Source organism: Nyctereutes procyonoides, unplaced genomic scaffold, assembly GCF_905146905.1.
Source record: "Nyctereutes procyonoides isolate TBG_1078 unplaced genomic scaffold, NYPRO_anot_genome, whole genome shotgun sequence".
NCBI classification, from domain to species: domain Eukaryota; kingdom Metazoa; phylum Chordata; class Mammalia; order Carnivora; family Canidae; genus Nyctereutes; species Nyctereutes procyonoides.
The window spans coordinates 56,801,170-56,819,517 of NW_026575131.1; the positions used below are offsets into that span (position 1 = coordinate 56,801,170).

The 18,348-nt window shown below is 63.2% G+C and overlaps 2 protein-coding genes across 3 annotated transcripts in view; one reads left to right on the forward strand and one right to left on the reverse strand.

The window, feature by feature from the left end:
• Positions 1-8: 8 nt before the first annotated feature.
• On the forward strand, positions 9-961 carry TIMM13 (translocase of inner mitochondrial membrane 13). Its single transcript, XM_055343206.1, has 3 exons — positions 9-242; positions 327-395; positions 565-961. Exons 1-3 carry the CDS (start codon positions 123-125, stop codon positions 661-663), a joined length of 288 nt encoding a protein of 95 aa, XP_055199181.1. The 5' UTR covers positions 9-122; the 3' UTR covers positions 664-961.
• An 89-nt stretch (positions 962-1,050) lies between these two features.
• The window catches only part of TMPRSS9 (transmembrane serine protease 9), a 45,882-nt gene continuing 28,584 nt past the window's right edge, over positions 1,051-18,348 (reverse strand). For both annotated transcript variants that reach the window (XM_055343201.1, XM_055343202.1), the window contains exons 7-19: positions 17,940-18,053; positions 16,283-16,454; positions 15,011-15,285; positions 12,965-13,101; positions 12,030-12,348; positions 10,237-10,408; positions 9,106-9,377; positions 8,499-8,635; positions 5,187-5,568; positions 2,580-2,751; positions 1,763-2,028; positions 1,511-1,647; positions 1,051-1,407 (exon numbers count right to left, since the gene is read on the reverse strand). In XM_055343201.1, the coding sequence (XP_055199176.1) occupies positions 1,246-1,407; positions 1,511-1,647; positions 1,763-2,028; positions 2,580-2,751; positions 5,187-5,568; positions 8,499-8,635; positions 9,106-9,377; positions 10,237-10,408; positions 12,030-12,348; positions 12,965-13,101; positions 15,011-15,285; positions 16,283-16,454; positions 17,940-18,053 (2,717 nt within the window). In that variant the 3' untranslated portion in view covers positions 1,051-1,245. The remainder of the gene's footprint in view (positions 1,408-1,510; positions 1,648-1,762; positions 2,029-2,579; positions 2,752-5,186; positions 5,569-8,498; positions 8,636-9,105; positions 9,378-10,236; positions 10,409-12,029; positions 12,349-12,964; positions 13,102-15,010; positions 15,286-16,282; positions 16,455-17,939; positions 18,054-18,348) is intronic.

Below are 18,348 nucleotides of genomic sequence, written 5' to 3' on the forward strand. Positions count from 1 at the left end.
TCCAACCCGGCTCCGCTCCTAGCACTCCCAGACTCCATTTCCCGTGATGCCCCGGGCGGCCGACTTCCGGCGTGGGTACGGATCGGCGCACGCGGTGTCGGTTCGGTTGACTTTGCGGAGCCATGGAGGGTGGCTTCGGGTCGGACTTCGGGAGCTCCGGCGGCGGCAAGCTGGACCCGGGGCTCATCATGGAGCAAGTGAAGGTGCAGATCGCCGTGGCTAACGCACAGGAGCTGCTGCAGGTCCGGGGCCAGGCCGGGGCGGGCGCCGTGGGCGGTGGGGTCCACGGGGGTGGGTGTCGCGGCTGAGCTCGCGTGTCCCCACAGAGGATGACGGACAAGTGCTTCCGGAAGTGCATCGGGAAGCCGGGGGGCTCCCTGGACAACTCGGAGCAGGTGAGACCGGCGGGGCGGCGGGGAGCAGCTGCGCGTGCGTGTGCGCGGGCCGGGGGGCGGGGGGCGGTCGCGGCGGGACCAGTGCGCGTGCGCAGCCCGCTGCTCGGGGAGGGGGCGCGGGCGGGGCGCGGGCGGGGCGGGAGCTGAGGCGCGCCCTCCCCGCCTGCAGAAGTGCATCGCCATGTGCATGGACCGCTACATGGACGCCTGGAACACCGTGTCGCGCGCCTACAACTCGCGGCTGCAGCGGGAACGAGCCAACATGTGACCCCGGGGCGCCGCGCCCGGCCCCCTTCCCTCACTCTGTTTCCATAAAAGCCCTTTGCGAGGCGCGGTCCGCTCGTGCGTCCTGCCTGCGCGTGCTTGTGAGACCTGCCGGCGAGCGCGGCGGGGGTCCGGGGGCCCGCGGGCCCGGGACTTGGAGCGGCGGCACGGCCCCTGCTGTGGCCAGGCCCACCTCGGCCTCGGGCGGAGAATGCGCATTTGGACCTGGGGGTGCGGTCGCCCCCTTCTCCCCGAGCTGTGACCTCTGACGGTGGACGGACGAATAAAAGGGGCGGAGAGAAGCCGGGCGCTGTTCCTGCGGGGCTCTCTGCGGGTGGTGGTCGCGCGCGTCCCCGCCCCCCGCCCCCCCCCCCCCCCCCCCCCCCGGCAGCCCCTCGGGGGAGGGGGACGGGGCAGGGGCCCCTGCTGCGGCGCGGAGGTGCGGAGCCAGAGGCAGGGGCACGGGCACGGGCACGGGCACGGCCGTTTATTGCAACAAGGTTGGCGGGGACGCCGCCCGCAGCCCCCTCCCCCCGCGCGGCCGGTCCCGCCGCCTCCTCCTGGCCCCGGGCGGCGGCCGCGGCGGTCACTCCTGCACGTGCTGCCCGATCCAGCCCCGCACGGCGGCCACCCGCGTGTAGACGCCCGGGAAGTGCGGCCGTCCGCAGCCGTAGCCCCAGCTGGTGACCCCCGTCAGCACCCAGCGGCCCGACGGCTCCCTGCAGGCCAGCGGTCCCCCGGCGTCACCCTGGGCGAGAGGCGAGGCCTGAGCGCAGGCCGCCGCCGGCCGGCCCCGGGAGGCGGCTCCGGTAGGGCGGTCGGTCGCGGGCGCGCGGGGGCAGTGCGCTCACCGAGCAGCTGTCCACGCCGCCCTGCGGGAAGCCGGCGCACAGCATGCGGCTGCTGATCTGCACCGGGTAGAAGCGGCGGCACGTCTGCTCGCTGAGGACGCGCACGGCCGCCTGCTGCAGCTGCCGCGCCATGGAGCCTGCGGGCGGGACGGGGTCACGGGGGTCACGGGCGGGGGGCGGGGTCACGGGCGCGGAGGGCCGCGGGGGGCCGCGGAGGGCCGCGGGGGGCCGCGGGGGGCCGGGCGCGCCTACCTCCCTCGCGCACCGAGCCCCAGCCGGTGATGACGCAGCGCGCGCCGTCGGGCGGCCGCGGCGCGGGCTCGGGCAGGCAGATGGGCCGCACCAGGCGGCCGCGGCGCACGGGCCCCGCCAGCTCGAGCAGCGCCACGTCGTAGTCGAGCGTGTAGGGGTTGTAGAAGGGGTGTTTGTAGATGCGCGCCACGCGCTCCAGCTGCCCGTCGGCGCCGCCCAGGAACGGGGTGCCCAGGAGGGCCGCCCACTGCTTGGGGTCCCCGTAGCTGCGGGCGCGGCACAGGCGTCGGCGAGACCCCGGCCCTGCTGGCGCCGCCGCGGGCTGCCTTTTCGGGGCGCGGGGTCCCGCCGCTACCCGCGCCCTGACGTGACACCCGCGGGACCCGCTTGCCGCCCCCCCACCCGACCTCGGGAGGCCCACGGTGCGCCCCCAGCTGGGCGTCCCCCTGGAGGACAGGCCCCTGGCCTGGGGCGCCCCCGAGCGGCTGCCAGGACGAAGGCCCGCAGGCCAGGGGCCTTTGGGTCTGGTGCCAAGTCCCAGCGGGGTGAGCCAGGGCCGACGTTCCCTGGAGGACCTCGCCCCCCGCCCCCAACCGCACCCACTCCCCACTCCCCACACAGTCCCTGGTGTCGGGTTTAGGTGGGAGCTGCGGGGCCACGCAGTCAGGCGGGTTGGGTGAGCGGACAAGGGCTGTGGAGGGGACGGCCTGGGGCGGCGGGCACGGGGGCTGGGGGGGCACCTCCAGGGCCAGGCATTGGGGGGCGCGGAGTTTTCCCCCACAAAGTGGGTCCAGTGAAGCACACGGGCCACACTCACACGTCGAAGCAGTGCGCCGCCGACAGCAGCCACTTCTCGGCCACCAGGACGGCCCCGCAGCGGTGCTCCCGGCGCCACAGCCACAGGCTCACCTGCCACGGCCACTCCCCTCGGCCGGCGGCGCTGCCACCCACGATCCTGGTCATCGCTGCCACCGGTGCCAGGCCGCAGTCTGCCGGGGAGCCGGGGTCAGGTCAGCAGGTGAGGCCAGCCCCGCCTTGCACCCCGAGTGCACGTGCACGCAGTAGAAGCCAGCACTGGGCGGGGGCCCTCCCCTGAACTCCCCTGGGACGAGCGCTTCCCCGGTGCTTCTCAAACAGTTCTCGGAACGCAGTTAGGTTCCAGCCGCCCCCCAGCTGAAGTTCAGGCCAGCACCCCCTCTCGCCTTCTGTCCACCCCGAGGCACGTCTCCGTGCCCTAGAAGCCAGTCCCCCGCTGCCCCAGGGCCTTTGCCCACCCTGGGCTGCTGCCAAGCGCCCTGCCCCGTCCCAGCAGCTCCTGGAGGCCCTCCTGGCTCTCGGCCCACGTGACCAGCAGCCTTCCCGGTTCCCGGGGCGGAAGGCAGCGCGGTGCCCCCTCCGCAGCCTGCCCTCTGCCGCCCGTCCCAGGGAGGGAGGGGAGCCAGGCCCCCCGCACTGTCCCTTTCAGCCGGACCCAGCGCAAGGCTCCTGACACCACGTGGGCCAGGCCTGGGCCGTGTGACGGGAAGCGCTCCTGTGGAAACGCTGCCCCGCGCTGAACAACGCAGAACTGTGGGCCCACTCGGGGGCTTCCGCACCACCCCGGCCCCCAGACTGAGAACCTGCAGGTTGTAGCCAGGAGAAAAGCAGAAATCATGGGGGGCCAGCCCCAGCTGCAGTCCGCGCACCCTGTCCCCGCCCCCTCGCGGCACAGCTGCCGGAAGCATCTGGAAAGGTGGCGGGGGGGGGGGGGGGGGGGGGGGGGCTGCTGTGGGGCCTTGGTCAGGCCTGGGTCGTGGGCTGCCTGCCTCGTCTCCATCCCTGTGCGTGCGGAGCTTCAGGGGCTCCTGGACCCACGCTCCCCAGGTCTCCACTGCCTGTTCCAGGCAAGCCAGACCCGGCCCGACCCCGCGCTGCCGGGGGGGGGGGGGGGGGGGGGGGGGGGGGGGGGGGGAGGATGGCCCGGCCAACCGGGTCCGTCTGCAACGGGGCGGCCCCGGCTCCCAGGGCCAGGACACCGCAGGCACATGTGCGGGAGAGGCTGGGGGGCGGAGGACCGGGCAGTGGCCCCCAGCTGCTGCACCAGGGCCGGGTCACCCCCAACACCCAGGGAGGCCCGAAGCCCCTGGATCAGTCTGGGGGAGTAGTCAGGATGCTGGAGACGGACCGGGACGCCGGGAATCCTGGGGCTGCGGTGCGGCAACGTGCGCAACACCTGCCTCCCACCTGCCAGAAGCCGGGCCAGACACTGACCTGACCCTCGGCCTCTGGGTGGGGGCGCCCCAAGCCCACGTCTGCTGCAGGGGTGCTGGCAACCCCCCCACCTTCCTGCCCCCCCCTTCACCTTTCCCTAGAGAGCCCCGCCTCGGTGACAAAAACACTTCCTGCCCTCGGAGTTGGCGCGGGTGACCGTCCCATCCCTGCACACTGAGGTCGAGTGGGAGGGGCAGGTGGTGGCTCAGGGGGGCCCAGCCAGCACACCCCACGTCCTGCAGAAGCCGGGCCTGGCCCTCCCCGTGGTTCCCCTGCAGCCGGCGCCTGCTGGGGTTCTGTTCTGGAGGCGCAGACCCTGTTTCCTGTACTTCGGGGTAACACAACCCAAAGTAACAACCCTTCAGAGGCCAAGGAGCCCACAGCAGTGTCCCTCACGGCAGCGCGGGACCTGTGGGGCCAGCTTGCTCCCCTCACTCCTGCTGGCCTCTTTATTGTGTCTAGCTCCCCAGTTCCCCCTGCACCCCAGGCCGAGCTCGGCTGCAGAGGACGCCTCTGTGAACGTCCCCATGGAGACGGTCCTGCCAGGTGGGCCCCACCCGCCCAGGTGCCCCCGAACAGTCCCTGGTAAACAGCTGCAGACAGGGTCTGGGACAAGGCACTGGCCGCTAGACAGTGTGCCCGTGTCCCTGGCTCCCGGACCTACTCGGGGCCAGCTCGTGTCCTCCCCGGAATTCATACAGGGAAGTCCCAGCCCCCAGGAGCTCAGGATGTGACACGTGGACACGAGTCTTTAAAGGGGTGATTAAGGGGCGCCTGGGGGCCTCTGGTTAAGCGTCTGCCTTCGCCTCAGGGATGACCCCGGGGTGCCGGGATCGAGTCCCGCATCAGACTCCGTGCATGGAGCCTGCTTCTCCCTCTACCTGTGTCTCTGCCTCTCTCAATCTCATGAATAAATAAAATCTTAAAAAAAAAAAAAAAAAAAGAGGTGACTAAGTTTCAGGTCACAGGGGGCCTTGATGCAGTGACTGGTGGTGTCCTTCCAGGAAGAGGCCATGACAGACACCAGGATGGCCCAGTGAGGTCACGGGGAGGGCACAGTGGCCACAGACTTGTGACCTCCAGCCCCGGGAGAGAACAAACGTCTGCTGTGGTTGCTGTGACAACAGCATGAGCCGAGGGTGCAGGGCCCCTGCCACCCACACTTCCCCCCCACCTGCTGGCTGGGAGCCCGTGGTGGTCCCTGGGTCGCTGGGAAGTGCTGTGTGCCCCCCGGCAGGCGTGCTCGCGGTGGTCCTGGTGGCAGGTCGGCTGGTGGCCCAGAGGGTGGCTGTGCTGGCCAGGTCGCCCGGGACTGTGAGGTCGGCCACCGTCCTGGAGGAAAGCCTGGTGGTGGTGGGGGTCACCGCAGTGGGTGGGGGAGGGCTGGGCAGGGGGCCGGAGGACATGGTGTCCAGGATCCAGCCCTTCAGCCTGGTGATCCGGGTATAGACGCCGGGCCTCCTGGCCTGAGCACAGCCGACCCCCCAGCTCACGATCCCCGCCAGGTAAAACACGCCGGGGGCCTCCTCGCAGGCCAGGGGTCCCCCGGAGTCGCCCTGAAAGTGAAGGAAGGAGAAGGTGGATGTGAGCTGAACCTGGTCACGCCTCCCCGACGCAGTCGCCTTACGTTCGCGGGGACGAGGTCAGTTCTTTCTCAATTAAACAGGGACGGGGCGCAGACGGCCCTGCCAGGCCCCGTGTTCCCTGCAGCGGGGGACCTGGCTTCAGACCCGTGTGTGACCTTGCCTGACCTCGATCAAGTCACTTCTCTGAGCTTCGGTTGTTCTTGTATGTGTTTCGGAAACGTAGAAACGTGAACCGCAGAGAACTCACACCACCAAAGCCGCGCCCAGGGACGTTCCCGCCTGTTGCTCCGGAGGGATGACCCAGTGGCGAGGGCTCTGCTGGGACCCTGGGACGTTGCAGCCTCTCCGGGCCCACGTGCTCTCTGAACCCCGAGGCCCCGGCTCGCCTCCCGACGGACCTGGGCCGACCCCGTGGCTGTCTTCACCTCCAGACTTGGGAGGTGCCAGGTGCCTTCCAGAGCAAGGTCCTAAAGCCACCATGAGCTTCCGGGGTGCTCCCCGGAGCCACCTGCTGGGGGGGGGACCCCGAGAGGCCCGGCCGCAGCCCACGAGGGCGAGGACAAACCCCTCCACGTGCTTCTGGCCCATCGGCCTCTGAGCCTTCCCGGCGGAGGCCGCGGACGCCGCGGGACACCCGAGCCCCCGGTCCCCCCACCCAGGAACTTCCAACCCACGGGCAGGCGGCAACGTGGACTGACCCACCCCGCCCCTGCTCCCGGCATCCCACTGCCCCGGGGAGGGGGGACGACTTGGGAGTTTGGGGGGTGTCTGCTACACCTTTATGTTGGTTTGTAGTCGCACAAAGTACGTGGGGTTACCTCTAACCACCTCGGGGCGTCACAGCGGCGGCCCCTGGGGCCCTGGCGCCGTGTCCCGACTCCCCCCCCTGGAGACCGCGGGCATCGTGTCCCTCCGTGGCCAGAGCTTCCCGAGACGTGCCCCTCTCGGCTGGTGTCACTGGTGTCGCGCTCCCGCCCTGCCCCCCCCCATGCTCTCGGCCTCCACGCCCCTTGGTTCCACTTTCCGGAGACCTGGCAGCCCCCTGCACCCCCTGTGCCGCTCGCGGGGCGGTCACTGCAGACCTGGGGGATGTGGCCTTTGCCTCACGTGTTGTCTCCCGGGCTGCTTTCCTGTCGCCTGTCTCGGCCCCGGTCATGCTGCGGGCTTTACCACTTTGCAGGACAGACTGCATCTTCCAAAGATGGGGTGACCGCCCTTCCGCCCCACGGACTTCGGTGGCCCCCCCGGTGTGGGGGCCAGTTGGCGGGCTCGGAGGCGTCACTGGATGTGACTTGCGAGCCTAGGTCACGGAACAGGACGCGGCTCCTGCCGGGCCTCTTGGGACGCTGGCGCCCGGAAGCCAGCACGCCGGGCCGCGGGGGTCGGAATGGCCGGGAGGTGGGTCCCGCAGGCCCCACTCGAGTCCCCAGGTCCCCGGAGCTGCTGCTGGGGCAGCAGAGATAACGCGGCCCCGCTGGGCCCTCAGCAAAGTGCAGACTCAGGAGCCCAATAAACGGCTGTTGTTTCAGGTCCCCGAGCTTTGGGCTGGTTGTTTACCCCAAAATAAGAGTTATCAACACTTTCCGTTTTATTTTGGGTTCTTTCCTGTCTGATCCTGGCAGCACCCCCCCCCCCCGATTCTTTAGCAGATTTCCTGCCCCGGCGGGGACGTTCCTTTGCTTTCTGCGTGAATTTCAACACCAGCTTGCGAGTCCGGCAGATGCTGCTGGAGCTGCGCCTGGAGTCGCACGGACTTCTAGAAGGAACGGGGAGACGCGGTGCTCGTAACTCCGAGGCTTCCCTTCCATAAACACAGTGTACTGTCCCGTCCATCCAGACCTTTTTATTTTCTTCAGACTTCAAGGATTTTCTCCATGAAAACCTTGAACACCTTTTCGAGTTTATTTCTGGGCACCAGACGGGGTTTTTCTTGTCAGCGGGACCCCTTTTTCCACAACACTGACTTTTGCTGGGAAAAGCAGCGTCCTTGACCTCGTACGCTGATCTGAAGCCAAGCCGTGGCTCCAAGGAGTCTTCCGGATTTCTCCTTTGGTTCTGCGTTTCCAGTTTATTTTCTTTTCTGGGAGACAGCCATGTTACTGCAGATTACATTTCTGTCAACTTTACAGATCTCCATTTGTCCTTTCTTTTTTCTTGACTTTGTGCATTAATCTAGACATGTTTGGCAACAGCAGGCAGCCTTGTGTTTGACAGAAGCTTCTGTTTCGCCACCACACATGATGTTTGCTGTTGGGGTCTGTCATCTACATAGGACTTGCCTTTTTAAAAATCGTATTACAAGTGGTTGTTAAAAATGACCAAATGCTGGGGGCTCCTGGGGGGGCTCAGTTAGGCGTCCCACTTGGTTTCATCTCAGGCCCTGATCTCTTGTGGGATTGACCCCCTTTTTGGGCTCCATGCCCAGTGGAGAGTCAACCTGAGATTCTCTCCCTGCCCTCCCCGTGCCCCCCCTCCTAAATAAATAAATAAATAAATAAGTAAGTAAGTAAGTAAATGTTTAAAGATGTATCAACTTGGGATCCCTGGGTGGCTCAGCGGTTTGGCGCCTGCCTTTGGCCCAGGGCGTGATCCTGGAGACCCGGGATCGAGTCCCCACGTCGGGCTCCTTGCATGGAGCCTGCTTCTCCCTCTGCCTGTGTGTCTGCCTCTCTCTCTCTCTCTCTCTGTCTCTCATGAATAAATAAAATAAATAAATAAAATAAAGACACGTGCGTTCTCTCGGGTTTCCCCGGCTTGCCGTGTGGCACTGGCAGGTCTCTCCCCTCTGCCTCTGCGCACACGAGGAGAGCTCCCGGAACCCAGACCCGAGCAAGGGGAACTGCCCGGGGGAGGGTGTGGGCGCCGCGTCTGCACACGGCGCCTCCTGTCTGAATGCTCACCTGGCAGGAGTCCACCTGGCCCTCTAGGAAGCCGGCACAGAGCATCCTGTCCGTGAGGGAGAAGTTGTAGAGGGCACTGCAGGCCTTCTGGTCTATGATGCCCACCGACGCTCTCTGTAGAATGTCAGGCTTGGTAGCTGCCAAGGACAGGAGACCCCCCCAACCTCGGTTCAGCTGTGGCAGCAACCCCGAGCGAGCTGCCGTCCCCATCCTGCGGATGCAGAGGCCGAGTCCCACAGGGTTGCAGGGACGCCCATCCAGTCACATAGTGGGAAGGAGGCCGACCCCGAGCCCCCGCTCGTGGCCCAGAATCACCACCGTCCCCGAGCAGCCTCCCTAGCACCGTGCAGGCCGCAGGGAGGCCGCTGAGGCTCCGAAGCTAGCATTAGCTCCTGGGGGCTCCGGAGGGCACAGCACAAGCGTCTGCAAGCTTTTTCCACGGGGACCCACAGAGCACGTAAACTTGGCTTCACGGACGACCCGCTGTGCTTCTGTGGCAGGGAAGCCCGGCCCTCTGCAAGCGAACGGCGGGGCCGCGGCCATTCCGGGGCCCGTGGGCCGAGTCCGTGCCCTGGCGCGGAGGGTCCCGGGCCCGTGCGGAGCTCACCGTTTCCCTCCTGCGTGTTCCCCCAGCCGGAGATCATGCACTTGCGGCCCACGGGGAACTTCTGGATGGCCAGCGGCAGGCACACGGGCTGGACGAACTTGTTGAAGTCCAGGGGCCTGGCCAGCTCCAGGATGGCCGCGTCGAAGTCCAGAATGCCGGGGTTGTACTGGGGGTGCAGCACGGCCCTCCTGAGCGCCATCTTCACTGGGCTTCCGCCGACGCCCGTGAGGGACGCGGTGCCCAGGTGCGCCCGCACCAACTCCACCTTCGTGCTGCTGACAAGGGGCAGCTCAGACCCTGCTGGCACCCCTGCTGGCATCCCTGCCGCCCCAGGCCCGGCTGTGGGGAGGGTGCCTGGGGGACGGAGGGGCCACACGGCTGGTACCTAAGCGCTCCCAGCTGGGGGCAGGGCAAGGCAGGGAGCACCTTGGGTTCATCTGCTCCGGAGGGAACAAGACGGAGCCAACCCCACAATGCAACACGAGGGGCCCCTGGTGCTTTGGGGTGTTGACACGGACATTGCTGCTCTGGGAGCCCCTGTCCCCTCCTCCACCCCCCTACCCCCTCCCCTGCTCCACCCCATCCCGTCCCCCTCCTCCATCCATCCTCCCCATCCCCTCCTCCACCCCATCCTCCCCTCCCCTCCTTCACCCCATCCTGTCCCCTCTTCCACCCCATCCTCCCCATCCCCTCCTCTACCCCATCCTCCCCCCTCCTCCCCATCCTCCCCTCCTTCACCCCATCCTCCCCCCTCTTCCACCCCATCCTCCCCATCCCCTCCTTCACCCCATCCTCCCCCCTCCTCCCATCCTCCCTCCTTCACCCCATCCTGTCCCCTCTTCCATCCCATCCTCCCCATCCCCTCCTCCGTCCATCCCCCCCACCCCACCCCATCCCCTGCCCTAGTCAGCTCCTATCTGTCCTCCAAAGGCCAGTTCAGAGACAGGAGCTGCCTCCCAGGACCAGGATCCCAGAGATGCAGCCCCTCAACCCCTCCTGCTCCTTCCTGTTCCTCTCTGCTGTGCGGATGGACATGCAAACACCCTCCAGGAGCCCAAGGGGGGGATCTGCTGGGGGCACCTGGTGATGGAAGGGAGGCTGAGCCGCCCTCGGGGCTGTGGTGGGTCTTACTGGTTGAAGCAGTGGGCAGCCGACAGCAGCCAGCGGTCACCCACCACGGTGGCGCCACAGAAGTGCCGGGAACCTTCCTTCAGGCTGGCCTGCCAGGGCACTTCCCCGGAGGCGGCTCCCAGCCCGCCCACGATCCGCGTGGGCTTCTTCATGGCAGGCCTGGCCCCGCACTCTGTGAGGAACAGGAGAGGAGGGTCCTGGCATCCCAGCCGCGCCAAGAGGGAGCACCATGGCTCCAGAGGGGCCTCGCCCACCCCAGTGCAGCCTCCCTATTATACGGATGACGAAACTCCTAAGATCTCCTGGTAAGGACGTGGCACGGCAGGGGCAGGTGAGTTCAAAAGGACAAGAGAAAATCACAGAGTGCCCTGGCCCCACTGGCCTGAGCCTGCCAGATACCGGCCTGCGGCCCTCGAGGTCAGGTTTCCGGGCTCACGGCGAGGACGGAGCCGCACACGGGAGGACTGTGGCAATCAGGACACTACGGGATTTGGGGACAGGCTGGTGTGTGGGTGACACTTATACGAGGCAGGGTTCCAATGGGCTCAGAGCATGGCAGGTCGGGCTGACCACGAGGGAGGATGGCATCCGATCTGGGCTGTGACTGCACCCGGGCCCTCGGAGACCACAGAGGACGAGACGTCGCCTGCTGTGTGCGGAGAGCCCTTCTCCGGGGCTTGGCACCAAGGCTGTAACTGAGGCAGCTTCCCGGGGCCGAAGACACTGAGGTGCCCCCAGCAAGAGTGCGTGACGACTGTCACTGAATGTTGCCGTCAGATTCCACAGAAGAGCTCGTGTGAGGAAGAAGGTGGGTGGGTGCACCCTGGTGCCCGCGCAGCGTCCTGAGGAGAGGGCGCGTCCTGCTAACCTCGCCGCTGGCCTCCAGGGTCTGTCCTATGGAACAGCTCAGGGAGGCAACCCCGCGAGCCGTCTGGCTGCAAACCAGCTGAGAACAGAACAGGAGCATCCCGTGCACCGTAACCGCGCCAGTTAACAAGGGCTGGGCCAGCTCTACAAGCAAACACCCCATGAAGAGATGCGCGAACCAAGGAGGACAGACGTGCCCTGTCCCCGAGCGAGGAGACCGCATCACGGAGACGCGAGGATCTTGAGTCCCCCTAAGCCCAGCTGTAACTCTACCTGTGTAACCCGGGAAGCCAATCACAGAAGGATGTCACTGGGCCCCTGGGAGGGCACCGCCGGTCACAGACATGGAGGCGGCAGAGGGCTGGGGGTGGGGGGACGTGAACTGCTGTGTAGTGGGTATAGGGTCTCAGGTTTGAGAGATGGAAAGTTCTGGAGACCCATCACACAAGGTGAATATACTTAACGCTAACGAACGGGATGCCCAAGGAAGTTCAGGATGAATCATTTTATGTTTGACGTGGCAGTTAAAAAAAATAGAAATTAAAAAACTAGACAAGCTAATTTGCTCTTCTCACGGGAAAGGAGGCACACAAGCACGTACAGGAAGATTTGAAAACAAAACAAAAGAAATGCGTGTTCTCGGGCATTAAAAACTCCGTGTGTGTACGTTTCTGTGGGTGAGGTGTGTGCAAGGACCCAAGTGTGACGGCTCCAAGTCACCAGCCCCCGGTGGAGCCCTGAGGACATTCCACGTCCACCCTCGTGCACTGCCTGACTTGGCCGTGCCGTCCGAAGGGTGGCCAGCGTGCCTTCGCCTGTGCTCAGGGCAGACGTCACCGGCCCACTGCCCGTCTGCTTCCCAGTACCAAACCACCCAGCCCTGCAGGGGCAGCGGGGGGACGCCTGCCTGTGCCCCCAGGAAGTACCTTGGGGCTTAGAGGCGGTCACTGCGTCAGGAGGCGCCATGCTGGGGCCCCGCGTGGATCTGGCGGGGCTGTGGACCACCTGGCTCTCAGGACGGACGGGCCAGGCCGTGCTGGGGGTGGTGGAGGTGGGAGCCATGGTGGGGACCAGGGGCTTGCTCGCGGTGCTGATGGCCTCCAGGATCCAGTCACGCAGCCTGGTCACTCGGGCGTAGACCCCGGGACGCCGGGCTTCGGCACAGCCAATCCCCCAGCTCACGATGCCGGCCAGGAAGAACCTGCCCGAGGGCTCCTCGCAGACCAGGGGGCCTCCTGAGTCGCCCTGGGAGACAAAAGCACACCTCCAGGGGGGGCCGGGGCTCCTGGCCGCTGCAGCCCCAATCCCAGAGCTGCGGAGTCACAGAAGGAGTCCCGACGGGGCTCCTGAGACGCATCTGCCCACCAGCTCACGGGGCAGAGGGGGGCCGATAGCCCGCGGCTCAGAGCCCGTTTCCTCTTCTGTGAAAATACAAGAGGGTGTCTGAGATCTTCAGTTCCAAGGCTGGCAGTTCAAAGCCCACCCCAGGTAAACAGCCCCTCCTCTCCCCACCCCACGAGACCCTTGGGGATGTCACGCTCGCCGCGGCGGACAGGCTGGCCGCAGCATCTCCCGCAGCGGCAGCCCTGTCTTGCTGCGCTTCCCCTTCTCCTCACACCGGCTCACACCCTCAGACACAGGCTCTCCCCAGCTTTCCCCAACACTTTCTCCAGGCCCCGTTCTGATCTGGCGCCCTGAGCACACGCAGCGCCCTCTCCCACCTCCCCACCCAGCAGCCGCGCTCCAAGTCCAGCAGGGGAAGTCTTGGTGCTGGACCAGAAAGCGTGAGGACGCCGTCTCGGGGAGGGGAGCCATGAGCCCCATCGGCAGGTGGGCAGGGCCCATGGGCTGCGGGGCTCACCTGGCAGGAGTCCACCTTCCCGTCCAGGTAGCCGGCACACATCATCCTGTCGGTGAGCGACTGGCCATACAGGCCGGCGCACAGGCCCTGGTCCAGCAGCTCCACGGTGGCTTTCTGCAGCGCTTCCGGCTTCACCACTGCCCGGGACAGGGAGGGACCAGCAGGATGAGCCTGGAGGCTGTAGACGTCCGCTCTGACCCTGTGTCCCCACCGCCCCCAGGGGACTTGCTGCAGCTCAGAAACTGGCCCAGGAAACGCTCTACCAATGCCCACCATTAACCTTCTGGCCCAGGCAGCAGAGAGGCATCCAAGTTAACAGCCAGGACCGGGCTTCTTCCTCCTTTCCCCTCCCAAGCCTCCCCGCATCTGCCTTGGCTGTTCCGTCCTACTGCGCTGAAATCTTTTAGCCCAACAGTCAGTGCCATCTTTGCTCAACATTAAATCAGATTATGTTGTCTGTCTCCTCGAATCTTCTGGGGTGACCCCCCTCTTCCCTCAGCTCAAACTAAAAGTCCAAGTCTGGACTGCTGACCCCAGGGCCTTTGGGCATGCTGTTCCAGCTGCCTAGAATGTTGACCCTACAGAACCTGCCAGCATTCCTCCCTCATCTCCTTTGTCAAGAAGCCCCTCCTGACCACTCATTTAAAGCTGCAGCCCCACCCTCCATCCCTACCTCACTCTCCTCCACTGTGCTCATCACCACCTTCCCTCTAGAGCTGTGCTGTCCAGTATGGCAGCCATCAGGCCACATGAGGCTACTTAGTTGCAGATATAAGTGCGTTAAAATGAAATAAAATGTACAGCTCAGATTCTCAGCCACACAGGCCACGCTGCAGGGGGCTGGTGGCTCCTACCGCAGGCGACACAAATGGAAAGCACGACCGTCCCAAGGAAAGCGCTCTTGGATGGCGCTGGTCTGGGCTGAGCCCCTCGTGGGGAGGCTGCCCTGCTTCCTGCCCAGTCCTTGGACCAGTGCTCAGTGAACTGAGGAGGCTCGGATGTGTTGGGATCATCTTCCCTCCTAATCAGGTCCATGGGGCCAATCCTTCCCTTTTCAGAAGGTGTAAAAATCACCCAGCATTTTTTTTTCCTTCATGTCAGGCAGAAACACCTGAGAAAACCCCAAAACACAGGCGGTGGGCCCTGCAAGGGAGGTCAGCCGCGTCGGATCTCCAGACCCTTTACGGGGCAAAGCTGTCCCCAAACCTGGGGGCCCCTAGGGCATCCCCCCAACGCACTATCCCTGAAAATCCACACAGCCACTGAGCCGGCTTGTGGCTAGTGGCTTGTGTTGTACAGTTTGCTCTAGAATGTTCTAGACGGCATCACCCAACAGCACTTTCCGCCATGATGGGAATCCTTGCTGCAGGACGCCCCCTGCTCCCTGATGCTCTGCCCCCTTGGCCAGGTCGAGCTGAGGTGCCCGTCGCGGGGCCCTCCCCACGGCTGCCCGCAGCCCACTCCACTTCCCTGCGACATCCCACGCTTTCCTCGCAGCACGTGCTCCCGCCATGTTACTTCGGTTCCCACCCGGGCAGTTCTGTGCTATGGAGTCCCCGTGAATCCCAAGTTAGCAAGTAGGAAGCGTGGCTCCTGGGGGCACACGGGGAAGGTTCCTACAAGCTGCTGGTCCCCACATTTCGTGAACCAACACATAACCTCGTGGTACACGCGCTTCTGTCTAAACGCACCTTGGTTAACGTACAGCTGATTCCTTGACCTGCCGTCACTCCCACCAAAGCCGGCTTACCTAACGCGTTTCCTCAGCGGGCACACCCCTGCCTCCCTGCACTGGGCACGGCGGCCAGCGCCCCCCTCTGTGCTACGGCGCCCCTTCAGAAATCACCGTCAGAAAGCACAAAAATGCACACCACGTGGCAGCGAACACACCAAGAGACACCGGGTCCCGGTCTGAGCTGGTACAGTAACGGGGCGCACTGCCCGGTTCGGCCCCGGCTGCAAGTGTGGCCCCGCGTGTCCGGGGCTGCACACACCTCGAGGCGGCGGCGCTCGCAAAACACTGAACCCGGGACGGCGGGGACTTACGGAAGTCCTCCCTGAGGTAGCCCCAGCCCGAGATCAGGCACTTCCTCCGCGCCGGGAAGACGTGCGTGGCGGCGGGGAGGCACACGGGCTGGACGTGCCTGCCGAAGGGGAGGGGGCCGTCCAGCTGCAGCACCGCCACGTCGAAGTCGGCCGTGTCCGGGTTGTACGACGGGTGTGGGATGATGCGGGCCACGCGCGCCCGCACCGTGCTGGCTTCCACGCCGCTGAGGTAGGTCGTGCCCGCGTAGGCCACCCACTCTCTCGGGTCCTGGAACCTGCAGGACAGGCAGGCCACAGCTCAGACGCCCACCCGCGGGACGGGCAGCAGCAAGAGGCAAGGGAGGCACCCGCCTGGGGGGCAAAGGTCAAGGGGGCGCCCCGAAACCCAGTCATTGCAACTGGTATCTCCATGCAACACTGTCAATAACGAACATACGCGCAGAAGAAATCCATCCTGCACCAACGACCAACACTTTAAGCTACAGACCTGGGTACAAAATGGTAAGGGGGCACCCCAAACCCCAGCCCTCGTGATGCACGGGATCTTCACGCCTTGCGGCGAACATCTGAACGAACGCAGAAGGCCCACGATGAACAAAGCACTGACCTCTGCCCCAAGTGGGGATCCGGCCTGCCTGGGCCCCACTCGCCCCCATCGCCCGGCCTGGCTAACCTGGTCTCCGTTTCAGAACTGGATATTCTGTTCATTGTGGATCTTTTTATTTCTTTGCACTCATTTTGATTTTTTTTTTTTTTTGCAACATGACATGAAAGTATTACTTGTCATGATGACTGTTTTTTGGAGGCTGCCCCTACACATCCCCCTCCCAGGTGAGTACCTCGCTCTCTTCACCCTAACCCTGGCCCTGCAGCTGATGTGTCTCACGGGCCCCACACCCAGTCCACGGAACAGCACGCTTCCCAGCAGGAACACGGGACAAGGCTCGGTTCTGTTCCATAAAGCTCGCCCTCTCTCAGATTCAACAATGAAAAGACGGGCGCCTAAGTGGCTCAGTCAGTTACGTGTCTGACTCTTGGCTCGTCATGATCTCCCAGTTGTGGGACTGAGCCCCACGTTGGGCTCTGTGTTCAGGGCAGAGTCTGCTTCAGATTCTCTTTCCCTCTCCTTCTCCCTCTTTCTCTCAAATAAAATCTTTAAAAAATATGTTTAAAAAAGGAAAAGAGAAAAGAGCTCCAAGGGGCTCTGAGGATGCTGGAAGGTGGCCCTCCAACAGTGGGAAGGCAGGTGGGACCAAGGGGCACGGGGCTCACTCGTTGAAGCAGTGGGCCGCAGACACCAGCCACCTGGCCCTGACGACAGCAGCCCCACAGAAGTGTTCGTTGTTTTCTCGAAGGCTGACTTGCCACGGGAACTCCCCAGGAGATGCTTCCATGCCCCCCACAATCCGGCCTGCCGTCTTCCAGCCAGGCTGTAGACCGCAGTCTGCAAGACAGAGGTCACCAACCAGGAGCCCCAGAAGGCAGGGCCCTAAATCCAATGACTGGTGTTCTCATATAAAGGGGAAGTCTGGGCACAGACCTGCACACAGGGAGAATGCCTTGTGAACATGACAGCAGACATCTGACATCTGGGTGACACCTGTACAAGCCAAGAAATGCTAGGCATCCAACAAACCCCAGAAGCTGGGAGAGAAGCAGGAAACAGGTTCTCCACCAGCTCTGAAGGAATCAGACCTTCGGACACCTTGATCTTGGCCTTCCAGCCCCTGCATTGTGACCGAGAACGTGTCTGCTGTTTAGGCCACTCCGTATACGACAGCCCCGGGTCGCTCCTACATAAAGTGAGCTGTGCCGAGACTACACAGCCACGTGACTAACCCTCAGGATAAACACCGGACAGTGAGGCTCGGCGAGCTGCCCTGGTCGGGAACACTTGGGAGCGTGCAGTCCATGCTGCTGCTGGACAGTGAGTTAAGGGCTGTCCACGTGACTCCACTGTGAGAGGGCAGCGGGACACTTGCTCACTCCAGGTCTCGCCCACTCTGCCCTCTGCGCCTTTTCCTTGGAAGCCATAACCATACATAGAACACCTGACTTCTACAAGTCCTTCGAGGGAATCACTGACCCTGAGGGGGCCTGCGGACCCCAACCACAGCCCCCAATCTCAACCAGCCTCCACACATCATTCCTCACATCCAAGTGCCACATGTGACAAATGTCTCCTTCACCACCTCTTGAATGAAACCACCTCTTGTATGTCTTGTATGTATGTTGCGAGTTTCAAAATTCTTATACATACATCTTTTCCTGGAATGCTGGGTCTTGGCTTAGTTCAATTTACAGCCTTCAATGAAGCTTTATAATTCTACATTACACACTCGACACACTCATCTTTTGTCGCTATTGATCACGAGTGCAGTTTTTTTGCCTTCTATATTCTAATCTTTTTTTTTCTATATTCTAATCTGTTGTTGGTTGTATAAAGCAAAGCAATAGTTTTTATGTGTTGTTTGTCTTATTCTCCTCTCAGCATTGAACTGTCTTATTTTCTAATAGCTGGCTAGCCAATTTATTCATTTATATAAACAATCAGATCCAGTACAAATTATGATGGTTTTCTTTCTTCCTTTCCACACTTAAACTATTGCTCTTACCTTATTGCATGGGCTAGCAATGCTACAGAATGTTGGCTACGCTTACAGCATTTTAATTGTTAAGACTCCCTTGCTCAAATCTCACTGCATATAGGACAGAGCTCCAGTTCCTGGCATTTGAGGCTTTTCATAGTTTGGCGAGGATCTGTCTTTTCAGCCATATCATGAGTGCCCTCTCCTTTTCTCAGCCCAGCTCCAGTAAATACTGGGGCCAGGTGCCCATGTGTAATGTGCACAGTGGGCTAGAGAACAGAACCAGAAGCTGACCCTGGAGAGGGGACATGGCCCAGAGACCAGCCAGATAGGAGACTGACCACAGTGGGCCTCATCAGATCCATCAGAGCAGTCCACTCTGTCATCACACTCCGGGTTCACTTTGGTCACACATTGGCTGTTCCGGCAGGAAAAGGTGTTCCCTGGACAGTGACCTGAGGGCAGAAAAGAACCAAGTTCTTGATCCCTGCTCCATCTCTCCTGGCTGCACCAAGAGTCTCTAGAGCATGGAAAACCTCTTATTTTTTACTTTTTTAGCCCTGAACGTTTCTGAAATAATTTCCTCAGAATTAGCACAGAGATGGAACACAAGAATGTCGATCTGCACAAAGGCCAGAGCTATGCAATAGACATAGAGTTGTGCCATGTGAACTTCCACATTTTCTAGTACCCATAGTTTTTTTTTTTAATATTTTATTTATTTATTTATGAGACACAGAGAGAGAGAGA